Source organism: Triticum urartu, chromosome 6A (assembly GCF_056163025.1).
Source record: "Triticum urartu cultivar PI428250 chromosome 6A, HENAU_Tu73, whole genome shotgun sequence".
NCBI lineage: Eukaryota > Viridiplantae > Streptophyta > Magnoliopsida > Poales > Poaceae > Triticum > Triticum urartu.
The window spans coordinates 1,626,862-1,644,450 of record NC_141878.1 but is presented as its reverse complement, the minus strand read 5'-3'; the positions used below and the strand labels follow the sequence as shown (position 1 = coordinate 1,644,450).

The 17,589-nt window shown below is 46.4% G+C and overlaps 1 protein-coding gene and 1 long non-coding RNA gene across 2 annotated transcripts; both read right to left on the bottom strand.

Moving 5' to 3' along the window:
• Positions 1–4,076: 4,076 nt before the first annotated feature.
• LOC147962913 (uncharacterized) lies at positions 4,077–4,767 on the bottom strand. The gene is made up of 2 exons (XR_015607417.1): positions 4,636–4,767; positions 4,077–4,424 (listed from the first exon to the last, which is right to left on the bottom strand). It is a non-coding gene; the product is annotated as an uncharacterized LOC147962913 (long non-coding RNA).
• An 11,948-nt stretch (positions 4,768–16,715) lies between these two features.
• Positions 16,716–17,117, bottom strand: LOC147962912 (uncharacterized). The gene has a single exon (XM_087528342.1). It carries the CDS (start codon positions 17,115–17,117, stop codon positions 16,716–16,718), a length of 402 nt encoding a protein of 133 aa, XP_087384468.1.
• Positions 17,118–17,589: the final 472 nt, after the last annotated feature.

Below are 17,589 nucleotides of genomic sequence, written 5' to 3'. Positions count from 1 at the left end.
TAAATCAAGTAGCATTTATTTCTCTTTTTTAGACAAGTTTCCTAATTTTGGTCGCAAAATATTTGTATGGGCTAAGTCGGATTTACCTCCAATGTTTATAATTGTATATTTCTAAATTGTAATTAATTGTCCATTATTTATTGCCTTGTATGGTGCCGTGCTTTTAGCATTTTTTTCTTTTGAAAAAATGGTGTACTACTTTTAGGAATAGCCTTAATTAGGCCAAGATTTTGAATGAGATATTTAAGGGATTTTTTACACTATATTTTACCCATTTTCATTACGCCACTCTAGATTTTGACATTTCACTTTTGGACGCGGCTAGGGAGCGCACCGGCGCTCGTTTTTGTGATCGAGCACATTTTACCGCATGATTATGTAATAAAAAAATATCTAGAAAAGAAATCGGCCAAGATCTTTGTGGCCTGCATTTTTTTGGGGTTCCGTTTTTTCAAAAGCCATAACTTTTGATTCGAGTAGCAAAATTCAGATCTGTTTTCACCATTGAAATTCTCACGACGAGTTCTTCAAAACTAGATCTCATGCAGATAGGTTTCATCAAACTTTTTTTGTGAGCAACCTTAGGTGCAATGGAGGCAACTTTAGTTCTATAGGGAAGCAACTTCTTCTTTTTGGCATAGTAGAACGGCCTATGATATTGGTTTGTATCAAAATGAGAAAACACACACAAAACATGAGGCACATTTAGTGTCACATACAAGCAACTTCATAACACTATGTGTACCTATGAATTTCTCCAACTTTCCTATCATTGCTGCTCAGTTGCCTATTGTTAATGCTCAGTTGCCCATTGTTGATGCTTAGTTGCCTAAAAATACGATGAAATTGCCTACCATTGATGCTCAGTTACCTACTATTTGAAAATAGTTGCCTACAATTACAACTCAGTTGCCTAATTTTGTAAAATAGTTGCCTACAATAGTGTGAAGTTGTTTATTATTGCTTTCTCTAAGTTGCCTACAAACACTCTGAAGTTGCCTATCGGTGATACTTAGTTGCCTACAATTACAACCTAGTTGCCTAACTTTGTAAAATAGTTTCCTACAATAGTGTGAAAAGTTGCTTATTATTGTTTTCTCTAAGTGGCCTACAAACACTCTGAAATTACCCACGAGTGATACTTAGTTGCCTGCCATTGCTATTTCGGTTGCTTATAATACATTGAAAGTTGCCCGTCAGTGTTACTAAGTTTCCTATCTATGACACTAAGTCGCTTACCATACTGAAAAGTGTTGTACACAACGACGGATGATGTTAAGCTACTCTCTAGTCATGGCAGACAACTTAGGATAATGTTAGCCTACCTAGGAAACTAGGTTACCTACAATACTATCAAATATTGGAGGCGAAACTAATTACCATAGAATACTTTCTAGCTATGGTAGGAACTTAGAGGACAAACTAGTTAACTTGGTAGTCATGGTAGGCAGCTTTGATCTGATTTTCAATGATAGGAAGTTTATCTTTTCCTACAATAAAACAGTTTATCTTTGCCTTGGTGTGCAATATTGTTTATGCAGGACAATTGTTCACTACAAGAGCGATGGCCGTGTCACGGATGTATAGCTCGCGCCACCATTATAATGCGCTAGCATCTGACCATGCCATGATGCTCGACGAATATATGTGCAAACCACCGTTTTTACGGCCCAATTTACATCAACATGACGTGGTTGATTCTCACGTCCGCGCAGCTTACCGCGCCTCCGATTGCCTTGCCCGTCCGCGCTGACTTACAACGCCGCGGCCGGTTCATCTGTCTTCTCCTGCGGCCGACTCGGCGGTGATTGATTTTAGATTCACTGGGTGATCAACAACTCCGTTGTGCATAATTTCTGGCTTACATATCAGGTGAAATCCATCTAGTATATTTTTATAATTACATATTGCTTTCTTTAAAAGAGCAATTACTCTGGCTTGCATGTTCTCTAATGCAGGACAAGTTGTCACTTCAAAAAGGACTGCTACATAACTGAGCTGCTGAATGACTCATATCAGTTTATATCACTGTCAAATACGAAGAATCCCAAGACAACTCCTTGAGCCTCCTTGAGACTCGGGGGCTACGATGACATGACTCAGTAAATGTTGCCAGTTTAAGCAGATTCAAGAACTCTGAGTCATTGGAGTTTAAGCAGATATTTTTTTAAATGAGTGAAATCAATTTTTTTGGTGTGGGGAAATATGTTAAATGGGTTATGTCAAATACATTCGAATGATTATTTAAAATATATGAAATTGGTATTTATGAAATAGATGAAACATATTTCAGTGTGTTTGTCAAGTTGTTTATTCAATGTGCGAATCTAATATTTGTGAAATACAACTAGAACTGAAATATGAATGCTATAAACTTCAAATTGTTCAAAACATATCCAAGATCGGTCTTGTTTCAGAGGTCTTGCACTCTGAATTCAAATATATAATTTTTTCCAAAAACAAAGTTTAGATTCAAAGCATATTTATCATCCAAATTTTTTCCAAAGAAATTAAATAGACGTCTTGCGATGGGAGAGACAGGAGGATAATATATGTACCATGCATGCAAAGGTCCTATCCCCTGACAAAAGCTGTTGCATGCAAAGGGACCCACACTTGTATTACCAATGTATAGAGTTGGGGCTGCAATTACTAGTTTATACAGACAAAGGCCGCACGGATCTTGACGAAATGGACAAAGGGTGGATCCAACACCGGTACATCCCGCCTCCGGTAAAATTACTTATTCGGGTGGACCACTGGATGGGAGGAGCCTGGTGTCGTCGGCACTCCACTCATCGGGGAGAGAATGCATGGGGGAGAGGAAGATGATTGGGGAGAAAACCCAGGGGAGTGGACTTTATACCCCATGTCGAATCTCAAAACTGCCTCACAAATACAAAAAATATCCCACCTTTGCCATCTATGATAATACCCAACAACTCATATCGATTTATAAATTATCCGAAGCAAAACGCATTGGATGGCCCAGAATAAAAGATCATGGAGAAGGCTCCATTATCTGCCCTCTCTAACTATGGGATTTCCTAGAGAAATCACTCTTTCAAATCATAAAGCAGCCATCAAGAGGACATAGCGAGATTTAAAAATTAACGGTACCAATACACAACTATGGAAGACATTTGCCCTTTGTGATTAGTGCATACATACACAAACCAAGTCCAGTACCAAGGATCAACTGACAGTCGCACAACATAAGGATCTCATTTGCATCAACAAAATACAATTGTGCAACTCACTAGAGAATCAATCAATTAAGGAAGTTTTCGTTTTCAGGTGACTGCTTATTTTTGCAATATAAAATAAAATAAAACAATTCCCCACTGCAACATAACATAAAACAAATAATTTGCGCCACAAAACGAAAGATCAACATGAGCAAAATATAATGAACAATAATTTTCACATAGTAGATCTTTCATGAGCATAAGTTCTATGAGAGAAAATAACACATGAATAAGTGCAAGCCAAAGTATCTTACAAGAACTAGATAAAAAAAGAAGCACTCTTTTTTCTCTTTTTTGAAAAAAAAACTCGGCTAGTAGTATGAGCTGAGACTTCGAGTTCACATCGAGATATCATCTAGGAAAATCCGTGCTCAAGCCGGGGTCATCGGAGAACATGTGGGTGTGCGTCACCAAAGTGGAGGATGATTACGTCCCCAAAGACGCCGAGGGATGATTTGGGAATGGGAGCTTGGGGAAGACAAGAACAGGACACCTTGTGAGAGGCAGGGTAGATGTCAACCCTCCATGACCAGGTAGAAGAACTCACGGTCGCTGGATCATGGCTACGGGCGGCCTACCCAGTCACCTTTAGCAATAGACACATAGATCAATAGACTTTCTTTTACACCATAGACTCGAAGAGAGGAGATATGCCGGGACTGAGTACTTTGGTACAGTATGGCCCACTTGCAGATATATTCACTTTTGTATTCTAGAACGTATATATGGAAAAAAATAACCAACATAGATCCCAAGCTAAGTAATATCGCTCAGATTTACAATCGCAATTAAAAGTTAGAATGCAATTTGCCAAACCAAAATACTCAGTGAGAACTATTAGAGTACTACTTTTATTACATAATTGTATTTTCGCACATGAGGCATTGTTTTTTGGGACATTCTTGTAAATATGTAAGCCAAATGGACTAGGCAGGCTGCAAAATTAATGAGCAGGTAAAGGAGCAGGATGGGGCATCGTCAAGGCCCCTATCGTGTCCTGTAAGGATGAGGATTTGTAACACTCTATATTGCACTCATCCATGGTGGAGTAGTAGACATCATTTAGCAAACAATGGAAGCAAGGTGCACCCTCGTTGCAGCCGTTTGGACCTACATGAACGCATAGGCCGTATGGTAGATTGATCTTCCTGCTATCCGTGCCACCTGTAGTTTGGCCTGTGTATCATAGAATAATAAGAAACAAATAATCATGGTCATGCAATTATTTCAGAGTAGTATAAACAAAGGACACAACACATTACACAAGAAGGAAAACAGAAAGGCATTCACTAGCTATACTATGTCAATACTTTCGGTGAGTAGAGGAGAACAGCAGAAAATTAAGCGTGATGTAGATAAAGAAATATTGGTGTGCTATCTGCCTTACATTGAGCAAAAGTTGCAGTGCATACGAGATGTAGAAACACTAGGGTTGCAAGTGCAAGGATGTGAATCGCATACTTGCCCATACCCCACCCAATACTACACTATCTAGGTAGGCACACGTTCACTTTGTTTATCGATGAGAAATGGTTTGCTACCAATCAACACATTACTCGATCATCTATATATAGAGAGACTAAGAGAAGAGATAACCGGTCATCCCAATCCCATGTAGTAAACAACAAGCAATATAATCAGAATTATTTAAAATCTTTCCATAATTTATACCGCCATTAAAAGAATAAATCAAGTAGCATTTATTTCTGGTCGCAAAATATTTGTACGGGCTATGTCGGATTTACCTCATATGTTTATAATTGTATATTTCTAAATTGTAATTAATTGTCCATTATTTATTGCCTTGTATGGTGTAATGCTTTTAGCATTTTTTTTCTTTTGAGAAAATGGTGTACTACTTTTAGGAATAGCCTTAATTAGGTCAGGATTTTGAATGAGATATTTAAGGGATTTTTTACTCTATATTTTGCCGATTTTTCTTATGCCACTCTAGATTTTGACATTTCACTTTTGGACATGGCTAGGGAGCGCACCGGCACTCGTTTGTGTGATCGGGCACATTTTACCTTTTAGGAAGGAACCACCTGGTCTGCCGCATGACCGCGTGATTCTGTAATAAACAAGGATTTAGAAAGGAAATCAGCCAAGATCTTTGTGGCGTGCATTTATTTGGGGTTCAGTTTTTTTAAAAGCCATAACGTTTGATTCGAGCACTAAAATTTTGATTTGTTTTCATCGTTGGATTTCTCACGACGAGTTCTTCAAAACTAGAGCTCATACGGGTAGGTTTCGTCGAACTTTTTTTGTGTGAAACTTTAGGTGCAATGGAGGCAACTTTAGTTCTATAGGGAAGAAACTTCCTCTTTTTGGCATAGTAGAACTGCCTATTATGTTGGTTTGTAACAAAACAAGAAAACACACAGAAAATGAGGCACATTTAGTGTCACATACAAGCAACTTCACAACACTATGTGTACCTGTGAATTTTTCCAACTTTCCTATGATTGCTGCTCAGTTGCCTATTGTTAATGGTCAGTTGCCTATTGTTGATGCTTAGTTGCTTAAAAATACGATGAAATTGTCTACCATTCATGCTCAGTTGTCTACTATTTGAAATTAGTTGCCTACAATGGTGTGAAGTTGTTTATTATTGCTTTCTCTAAGTTCCCTACAAACACTCTGAAGTTGCCTATCGGTGATATTTAGTTGCCTACAATTACAGCTCAGTTGCCTAACTTTGTAAAATAGGTGCCAACAATAGTGTGAAAAGTTGCTTATCATTATTTTCTCTATGTTGCCTATAAACACTCTGAAGTTACCCATGGGTGATACTTAGTTGCCTGCCATTGCTATTTCAGTTGGCTATAATACATTGAAAGTTGCCCATCATTGTTACTATGTTTCCTATCTATGAAACTAAGTCGCTTACCATACTGAAAAGTGTTGTACGCAACTAAGGATGATGTTAAGCTACTCTCTAGTCATGGCAGGCAACTTAGGATAATGCTAGCCTACCTAGGAAACTAGGTTACCTACAATACTATCAAATTGGAGGCGAAACTAATTATTGTAGAATACTTTCTAGCTATGGTAGGAACTTAGAGGTCAAACTAGTTAACTTGGTAGTCATGTTAGGCAGCTTCAAACTGATTTTCGACGATAGGAAGTCATACTATGCACACTAACAAAAAGTTGCTTTCCTATAGCACTAAAGTTGTCTCTGTAGCACCCAAAGTTGCTCTAACTAAAATTTCGTCCAAACATACCCATATCGGATCTGGTTTTGAAGAACTCATTGCGAGAAACACAACCATGAAAGCGGATTTGGATTCCGACGCTCAAATCAAAAGTTATGGATTTTCAAATTTTTTGAAACCACAAATAAATGCATGCACGTGAGATGTTGTAAGAAATCGGGCTGGAGGTGTATGTAGGACCAGGTGTCATGTGAGCTGCATAATTGGTTTAATTTTAATTCAAACTCCTCAATCGGATGGCTAGAACCGCATGCGCTCGCAACGGCGGAAAAGTGCAGCTTCACTTTCTAGTATTTGGGTTCACTTTTGCCACTCTTAGTTTTTGGAAATTATCACAATTGTCATTCTGTGGCTACAGCAAAATTTCCATCTCAATACTATTGAAGCTCGGGAATGTGAGTTCGAAAGGTTTCCTCAATGCTTTACTAATGTCATCAACTTACAGAAGATTAAATCAACCGGCCTTGATTATAACGAGAACCACTCTACCAGATTGTGTCTAAAATGGAGCTCCACTGATGGAATTAATGGTGAGAAGCAGGTACATAACATGGAGGAATTACCCCCGTTGGAATCTCCAACATTTGACAGTAGAGAATTACGGAGGTGCATCTTGTCCTATCTGGCTCCGGTCTAATCTCCTGCCAATGTTACGTTCACTTGGAATCGTTAAATGTTGTAGCATTCAAAGCATAACATTCTTTGAACCACTTTGTCATGAAGAAGTGTCGGATAACCTTCATCCTTTTGGAGAGCTATATACTTATATATTAACAATTGTAGCTCCCTCACATCTATTGGTTGTTGTATGACTTCTCTCTTCTATAATGCAAAGGCAGAGCTCCTACCGTTCATGTCAAAAACATCTATTGGAATGTCTGAAGCAAGCAGCAGCAGTGGTATCATGTCATTCTCATCCCTTGCTAGACTAATTACTTATTGATGCAGAGGATTATTGAGTCTTGATGAATTCCTGACACCAGCTTATCTGACTGCTGTAAAGCACATGACATCCCTGTTCGGTTGCTGTGAACTACCCTTTTGCATAGCTATTAGAAATTGATCGCATAGCGTTGGTTCGTAGCACTCTGTATACTATCATTGTTGTCGTCGGTATTCAATTTACATCTATTATCTGTGGAACAATTTAGAACTTAGTGAGGAAGATATGTAGTATTTGAGTGGAGAAATCCGATGAATAATTTGTGTTGAAATCTCTGGGTACGCATCTGGCTTGTATTTTGAATGTTGCAAGGTAGTACATAGAATTCCGCAAATGTTTTATCGTTCACTGATAACGCATCTCGGTTTGGCTTCAGTGTGCTCCAGGACTGAATAAACACTTCAAATTACCAGCACAGCCGCCGGGCCGGAGATGGGAGACTGGAGTGTTGGATGATCATACTCTGAGCTACATACATTAAGCTACCTGAAGCCTTTACCGCAGCATATAAGCAGCAGTGCCTCGACTAGGTGGCATTCATGACTTTACTGAAGATTTATCGTGCATGTTTCTCTAGTCACCTAGCTACTACTCTGTTTCCTGCGTTCCTACATCAAATTCGAATACTGTATGAACCTAGTTCCAAACTTCAGCCCGAAATCAGGAGAATCGAGCAAGTGCCATCTCCGTCAGAACACCCTGCATCCACGAATCATTCATGGTAATCAAGAGACTGAGAGTCTGCGACACGAGAGAAAGACAAAGAGGTTCAGACTTGGGAGCAACATTCATCATATCAAAGTGGTTGGCTGGCTTCCGGTTTAGCTTTTGAGGTGTTCTCCACCTCTGAGTCAGAAAGAAAGAAAGAAAGAAAGAAAAAAATCTCTACAAAAGATATTAATGAGAAGAAAGAAAAACAGCATAGGTTTCCTAAAAATATGCGCCCACTTGCCGTCTTAGCATCCACTTGTCCAACTAGTACAAATTAACAGTCTCTTCTTCTCCTCTAATTTAGCATCCACTTTTGCTCTACTTTAGACTTTAGAGCTGACACTGCAGCTGCTACCGCAGAAGTCACGGGTGGGTGTCCTCTAGATATCATTCATGTACCAACTTTAAGTTCAGTCCAAGCACGGCAATTATTGAGATCGACAATAACTGCGACTATTTGCCAACCAAACCAAGAGGGGCATGGCAATGGCAAAGGGGGTCATGACTTTGCTATGCCCATTTCTGGCCATCGTGTCGATCGGCATGGCAACCAACAGCGACAAGGCCACGTTGCTTGCTTTCAAAGCTCAGGCCAGTGATGGTGTCTCACTGGCCTCCTAGAACGTCAACACCAGCTTATGTAGCTGGGAAGGCGTTGCGTGCAGCCACCGGAGGCCAACACGGGTGGTAGCGCTCAGATTGAACATCACCGAGCTCGCTGGAGCACTCTCCCCAGCCATCGGGAACCTCACATTCCTACGGACGCTCGGCCTGCGCTCCAACTCGCTCCATGTGGACATTCCCGCAAGCCTCGGCCGCCTCCTTCGCCTGCAGAGGCTCGTCTTGGAAGACAACTCATTCTCCGGCACTCACGCTGCAGGTGGGAGTGGGGTTTAGTTGGACTAGTTATCCCATCCCACTTAAATTGCTATAATCGGCTCCCATTGAAGATAAACAAAATTAAATGGGCTAGCTTCATTAGCCCATTGGGAACCCACTTAACCCACTTACCCTTGCCCTTACACTCTCGTGGACAGAGGAACAAAGGAAGCGCCCAGCCTCCTCCCCTTCGTCACAACCGCCAGCGCTCCCTGGTCAGGCAGCCCCCTCCCCTTCGTCACAACCACCAGCGCTCCCTGGTCAGGCCACCCTCCCCTTCGTCTCAACCGCCAGCGCTCCCTGGTCAGGCCGCCCTCCCCTTCGTCATTAGCGCCGGTGCTCGCAGGCAGGCTGCCCCTCCCTTCGAATCAGGTCGTGGAAGTGGCCGAGGAGGCCCTCTATCTTGGCATGCTCGTGCCAGCGCTAGGCACTGTCGGATGCGGACGCGGAGGCGTGGACTCGCACGCCCTACTCTACCCCGCTCCTTCGAATCTGGCCCCGAAGTGCTCGAGGAGGCGCTCGAGCTCGTCATGCTTGCCGGCGACGTCGGGCCCCTCCATCCTCCTGATGCCCTCGCTGTCGCTGCCATGAGCCTCTCCACCCTCTTCCACGGAATCGTTCGGGTCCAGGTAATCTCTCCTTCCAAACCTGCCATCTGCTCCTCCCCGTCAATTCGGTTAGTCGCCAGGTGCATCGCCTCACTGAGAAATCACCTTGTATATTCCTTTTCAAGACTGTACATAATTTGTTCTGTTATAGGGCTTTGTTATAAAAACTGATTTGACTTAGTATTATTTTTCTCTAGGTTGTTGCCCCTTCTGGTTGTGAATGGATCTGAGGGTTAACATGATGCAGTATCTTTTCAAAAGATGATACATTATCTTCATATAATAAAAGAAAGGAAGTTGGAGAAGTTATTATTGAAGAGGAATTCAGTGGCATGTGGTTCTCAAGAGATAAAATGGAAAAGAAGTGCAGCTCTCATGCCTACACTATTTAATCAGGTATCATATGCAAATTTTCAAGCATACTGCATTCAGATATGACATTTGAATATAAAAACTGAGAAATCTTTTTATAAAATGGAACCATAATGAACGTCGCGTTTAATCTTTAGAAATTTTGTTTTTTTTGTTAGAATGTTCCCTTTCAAGACTGTAATATGACAAATCACCTCCTTAGTTGGTGGCTGTATTCATGATGCAGCCCTTGATGGTTCAGATTTCCCAAAGGAGAAGAAGGAGGTGCCAAAAGAGGATGGGAGCAACAAGTATGATTCGAAGAGTATGTTTTGTTGCATATCTTCTATGGAATGCTGTTGCTAGTAACAAAGAATGCCTTCTCTTTAGTTCCTTTATATGGAAGTAGCATCAAATTGGGACATGTGAACTCTTTTGACACTTTGTGGGTCTCTTTAGTCTCTCCGGTTAATATAACATTCATTATTATATTTAACATTATTTTTCTTTCACCTGGAGATTCGTTCTTTCTGGTTTTTTAGAAATGACAAATAGATGTAGCTCAGTCTGAGCATGAGTGATAGCAGTCTTGCAGCTAATGTTTACCATGCAAATTTTACTTGGAAGAAATGTTGATGGTTGTTTCTATGTTTTCAGTGGAATCAGTTTTCTTCACCCCATGGGAGAAGTCGAAGTGGTATTCTCAGGAGTTCCCACCAACTGGTTTGATGTATGTTGGAACAGGTATTCTCGCCCGATGTGGTTATCCAACATGTTAGTCCGTTACATGATTCATTATTTACACATTACTACTTTATTGACGGATGTTAGTGTTAGGAACTGAGAATACTTTTTACTCTATGATGACCACGTCCAGTCAAGACTGAAATTGACACATCTTTCTTCCATCTATATGTTAGATGGATAGTTTTAATTTAGTTAGTTCATGTGTGCTTGGCAATTCAACCAGTTATATTTGAGACTTAGGTCGGACAATCACATATGCACTTCGGAATTTCTCCTAGGTTCCCGCCTCCCAAGCATTCTATTTGTGAATATTGAATAATAGTGCATTAGGAGTAGTAAATGATCTGCAGTTGATGTTATGCATATTGGGGAGATGAAACTAAAAATGACATTATACACACCATCAATGTTTAACGTGTGAACATCGGGATCCAGTATTCCGTATGCATCTTCGCCGTGGTCGTTGGCTGAAAACATTTTTCTGGCACAAATGAGTAAGCAAAAGAGATGGATCCTTTTTATGTACAAGGTGGTACCACAAAAACATACCAATTTGATTATGAGTGGTTTGAACCGCACCTGGGACGGTTCCATCCCTGGACTAATGTCATTACGTTGGATCGGCAGAGGTGTCTTGCCATAAGAAGGCTCCGTACCTGAATCAACAATAGAAGGGCAAAATGAAGAAGAAATAAACACCGGATAATTTAGCACCATTAATAAATTAGACAACTAACCCTTTTTTAAACACTCTTCTGGCATACGCAGGTTGTCGATTGTATTGAGTTGGGGGTTCTCATCCAGTGACATTTGTGTGAGTGTCAGTCTTCTTGAATTCCGTTGCATCTGGTACGCATCATTTTTATGCAACCAATCGGACTCATTGTCCACATCGTCTCTGTTGATATGAACGGAATTTGGTACTGCACCCCCTGCACTTGGTATGTTCTGTAGTTGTGTGACTGTGTTAGGCTTAGAACTGGAGCTCAAACGAGAGAGACAGAGGAAGACGATGATATTTTGTGCCGCGTTGAACCTCCCAGCTTTTCTGCTCTATTCCTCTTCTTATTCAGTGATTACAAAGCTCCTAACCAAAAGCGAAAAGCAAGGACACGTCCGGGTCGTGAGCGCTGCGATCCCAACGCTCCCCGCGCGTAGCCCGCGATGCGGCCATGACCGACTACTTCGTGCCATCCCACGATCGGGTCATGGCTGTGGAGAATCCTAACAAACTACGGCCGAGGTGCAGCTCAGCTTATTTGCTAACTGAAAGAAAACAACACTCTGTCGAAGTCTGACAGAGAAACTACAGCTATGACTGACGAAACTGAAAAAGTTCAGCAACTGTTAACTGACAATCTCCCCCTTAATCAGTTGCTGATGTTGATCATGCCCAGCTTCTCCCGCAGCTCCTGAAACTTCACCCGAGGCAGAGCCTTGGTCATGATGTCAGCCAGTTGCTCCCCGGTGTGGATGTAGTCGACGGCGATCCTTCCATCTTGCACACACTCGCGAATGAAATGAAACCGCGTCTCGATGTGCTTGGTTCTGTCATGGAAGACAGGATTCTTGCAAAGTTGGATCGCTGATTTGTTGTCGATGAGCAGTGGTGTTGAACTCCCCGAGTCTCCTAGCAGATCACCAAGCATTCTCCGGAGCCAGACTCCTGTGCACGCGCCTGTGGTTGCCGCCATGTACTCAGCTTCACAAGACGAGAGGGCGATCACCTTCTGCTTCTGGGAGTGCCAGCTGATCACACTCTTGCCAAATACAAACACTGTTCCAGAGGTGCTCTTTCTGTCATCAACATCGCAGGAAAAATCCGCATCACTGTACCCAACCAGCTGCGGCTCCGGCTCACCTTTCTTGTATCTGCACCCATAGTTCAGAGTGCCTGCAACGTATCGCAGCAGCTGCTTCACCGCCGCCCAGTGCTCTGTTGTGGGTGCTTCCATGAACCTGCTGACAAAACCGACCGCAAATGAAATGTCCGGACGTGAGTGCACCAGGTAGCGGAGACTTTCGATGATGCTGCGGTAGAGCTTTCTGTCCACTGGCGGGCTCGAGCTTTCCTTGCTCAGCTTCAGGCGCGGCTCCATTGGAATGTGAACTAGATTGCAGCCCGTCAGTCCGGCCTTATCCACGATCTTAGCCGCATAGCTTGCCTGCTTGAGGGTGATCGCGTCGTCTCCCTGGTGCACCTCGATGCCGAGGTAGTAGCTCAACAGCCCGAGGTCGCTCATGGAGAAGACGGACTGCATCTGATGCTTGAACTGCATGATGGCCTCCGTGCTTGACCCGGTGACGACGAGATCGTCGACGTAGACGCCCAGCAGCAGCCGCTCGTTGCCACTGCACCTCATGTACACGGCGTGCTCCGATGGGCTCTTCTGAAGTCCGAGCGACACCAGCGTGTCGTCCAGCTTGATGTTCCAAGCGCGCGGCGCCTGATAGAGCCCGTACAACGCTTTGCTCAGACGAAGCACCTTATCTTCCTCGCCAGGGCACTCAAAGCCAGGTGGCTGCATGACGTATACCTCCTCCTGTAGCTCTCCATTGAGAAAGGCGGATTTGACGTCCAGATGATGCACCTCCCAGCCTGCCTGTGCAGTGATTGCAAGCAGTAGCCGCACGGACTCGAGCCGCGCGACCGAAGCGAACACCTCGTCATAGTCCACGCCTGGCCGTTGCACATATCCCTTCGCGACAAGCCTTGCCTTGTGCTTGATGACCTCACAGCACTACAAGAGAACAGAAGCACCTAACTAGTATTGTGACCAGTGTTTATAAGGCGTCCCGCCTTGGACACTTATGCGGCAAGGCGGCGCCCTGCCCGCTTTAGGCGCTTAGGCATCAGGGCGGTTGGTGTTCGCCTTAGGTCACCTTACCGCCTTATAAACAATGGTTGTGACCTTCAACTCAGCTGTGACTACAGCGATGTCACAAAAATAGACACTGCACGCTACACAGTCATTGTGCAATGTGATATCAAAGAAAGTGCAAATCTACGCCAGCACCATGTCACAATCATTGAAGCATCTACAATACTTACCTCTAGGGGATTGTGATCACATCAACTGTGGAAGGAGATAATGAATAAAAAAGGATTAGTTATCCAAAGTATCTTTTTTGGGGCAAACTACCAAAGTATATTGAAGCCCGAAAAAATTATCAATAGCTTCTTATGCTAAAATGGAAAAGACAGTTGGCTATGTGCAATTCCACACATTTAATTACTTCTCAAGAATCATATGACTGAAGGGGAGCCTTGGCGCAGTGGTAAAGCTGATGCCTTGTGACCATGAGGTCACGGGTTCAAGTCCTGGAAACAGCCTCTTGCAGAAATGTAGGGAAAGGCTGCGTACAATAGAACCAAAGTGGTCGGACCCTTCCCCAGACCCTGCGCAAGCGGTAGCTACATGCACTGGGGCTTCCGCAGACCCTGCGCAAGCCTTGCCTTCGCGACAAGCGTTGCCTTGTGCCGGCGGAGTTCTTCTTCAGTTTGAAAACCCACTTGAGCCCAATCGCTTGCTTGCCGGTGGGGAGCGTGGCGAGCGTCCATGTCTTGTTCTCGTCGATGGACTGGAGCTCATCCAGCATGGCCGCCCTCCAGGCTGCGTGTGGCTCCGCCTCCTCGAACGTGTAGGGCTCCTCTCCGGCCACAAGGAGCAGCTCGACCGGATCCAGAGTCACTGGCTCAGCTTCCTCAAGGACGGTGTCGACCGTCGACCGTGCGGTAGCGACGTGGCGCCTCACGGGTGCCCAAAACGGTGTCCGGCGTGGCTCCAGGAGGAGGTGAGACATAGCCATCCCCCACGCCCTTTCCCTTGTGCACCACAGGTTCAGGAGTGTGGACGCGGGTGATGCACCCCCAGACGGAGTGTGGGCGCGCACCGGCGTGTCTGGACTCGCCCGGGTCGTGGATGTTGCCCTTTCCTGCTCCGACTGCTGTGTCAGGGCCACCGCGGGGGTGAACTCGATGATGAAAGTGCCCTCCCCGGAGTCACGGTCTACCAGTCCCAGCACGCCGACTCGTCGAAAACGGCGTCGCGAGTGATGTGCACTCGCTTGCCCACGGGGTCGTAGACGCGCCACGCCTTGGACTGTCCGTGCTCATACCCGATGAAGACAGTGCGCAGGCTCCGGTCATCCAGCTTCTTGAGGCCTGGCCGTGTCACCTTGGCGTGTGCGACGCACCCAAACATGCGGAAGTAGTTCACTGCTGACTTGTCGCCGAGCCATGCTTCATATGGCGTCATGCCACGCACCGCCTTCGTGGGCGCGCAGTTCAGCAGGTGGACGGCGGTGGTCACCGCCTCCCCCCAGAACTCGTTCGGCACTCCTTTCGCCTTCAGAAGACACCGTGCCGTCCCGACGACGGTCTGGTTCCGGCGCTCTACGATGCCGTTTTGCTGTGGCGAGTACAGGGCAGTGAGCTGCCGGCGTACGCCACGGTCAGCACAGTACTCCCCGAACTCCGTTGAGGTGAACTCGCCGCCCCTGTCCGTTCGGAGCACGCGCAGCTTGACGGAGGTCTCGACCTCGACGCCTGCCTGCCAGCGCTTGATCGCCGCGGGTGCCTCGTCTTTCCTGCTTAGGAGCACGATCCACATGTAGCGTGACTTGTCATCCACGAGCAACAGGAAATACCTTTTCCCTCCATGCGTTGGTGGCGAGATCGGGCCGCACAGATCACCGTGGACCAAATCCAGGTGATCGCCGGCTCTGTAGTTCGCCTCTGTGGGGAACGGGGCGCGGCGCTGCTTGCCGACAAGGCAGCTGTCGCAGACCTGATCGGCATGCTTGACCAGGGGCATGCCGCGCACCATGCCGTCCTGGGCCAGCTTCCGCAGCGCGTCGAAGTTCAGGTGGCCGTAGCGCGCGTGCCAGCGCCACGCGTCCTCACCAGCCATGGCCGTTAAGCACACGGGTCGCGTGATCTCTAGCTCGACAGTGTAGAGGTGGTTCCTCGATCTGTACACCTTGGCGATGATGTTCTCCTGACGGTCGCGCACCACCATCATGCCGCTCCGCACCAGAGCGGTGCAGCCCGCCTCGTCCAGCTGTCCGACGGAGATGATCGAGGTACGCAGTCGAGGTATGTAGTATACCTTTGAAAGCACGCGGTGACGCCCTCTGTGCGCGAGGAAGACCACCATCCCACGCCCCTCAATCTCGACCACCAACCCGTTACCGAAACGAACCATGCCAGCGACGTGGCGATCTAGCTCCGAAAAGACGGTGGAGTTACCCATCATGTGGTTTGATGCGCCGGTGTCCAGATGCCAGAGAGGTTCCTTGGCGTCGCCAGCGGCCCCGAGGCTGACCTCAGCGCCCTCCTCATGGAGATGCATGAGCTGATCGCCGCGCGTGTCCAGTTTAGGCGCAAGCAGCGGCGTCACCTGCGCCATGAGGAGTGTGGGATCCTCGTCCTCTGCCGCCGCGAGGTGCGCCTCACCGCCGCCCTCGTCCTTCATCTTCTTGCAGCACTCGCGAACCCAGTGGCCGCTAATACCACAATAGCGACAGTTGCCGGAGCGGTTGGGTCCAGCTTTTTCGCCGCTCGGGCGGGCGGCAGTGTTGCCGCGGTCGCCATGGCCCTTTTCGCGCCCCTTCTTGCCGTCGTGGGCCCCCCCACTAGAGGACCCGCCTGGTTCACCATGCCCGATCCGCGCGTCCCACTCCTCTTGAGTGAGCAGGAGCTTGCTGCCGCCCACCTCCTCGACATCCAGCTTGTACCGCTCCTTGGCCGCCTTGAAGCGACTGATGATTTCCTAGATCGACGTCGTGTCCAAGTCGACCAGGTTGTCGATGGAGACCGCGAGCTGCGAGTACCTCTTGGGGACGATTCGCAGCCACTTCTGGATCACGCGCTTGTCGCTGATGGCGTCTCCAAGCTCGCCGAGGCGCGCGCACAGCCCTGTCAGGCGCATGGCTAGATCATCAATGGACTAACCGGGTTTGTGTCGCAGCTGATCGAACTCCCCCCGCAAGGTCTGGACTTCGCGTCTCAGACGCGCACGGAGCCCGCGCGCATGGCACGGATCGCCTCCCACAGCTCGTGGGAGGTTTGGTGCTTGCGCAGCATGGGCAGCATCTCAGGGGGCACCGATCGGAGAATGAACTCCATCGTGCCCTTGTCGTTGTGGTACCCGTACTCGTCGTCAAGATCCTCCGCGCCCAGGATTGCGCGCCACATCCCTCTTGCCTGCATCCCGACCTTCATGAGGAGGCTCCACTCGGAGTAGTTCGTGCGGGTCAATGGTGGCACGTTGGCGTGACCCGACACGACCGGAGCGAACTGCCTCGCCACCGCCAGCTCGCGCCCTTGGCCGGCTGCGGGCTTTGGCGAGCCTTTGCTGCCGTCGCCGTCAGCGTCCCCCGCCTTCTTCTTGCCATCATCACCTGCCATCCCAGGATCCTAGCAACGTGGCTCTGATGCCACTTTTTAGTATTAGAACTTGAGCTCACACGAGAGAGACAGAGGAAGACGATGATATTTTGTGCCGTGTTCAACCTCGCAGCTTTTCTGCTCTATTCCTCTTCTTATTCAGTGATTACAAAGCTCCTAACCGAAAAAGAAGAGCAAGGACACGTCCGGGTCGTGAGCGCTGCCATCCCAACGCTCCCCACGCGTAGTCCACGATGCGGCCATGACCGTCTACTTCGTGCCATCCCACGATCGGGTCAGGGCCGCGGAGAATCCTAACAAACTACGGCCGAGGCGCAGCTTAGCTTATTTGCTAACTGAAAGAAAACAACACCCTGTCGAAGTCTGACAGAGAAACTACAGCTATGACTGACAAAACTGAAAAAGTTCAGCAACTGTTAACTAACAAACTGTAGATTGTCCGGTAGCCGGTACTTGTGTTACAATGTTACTG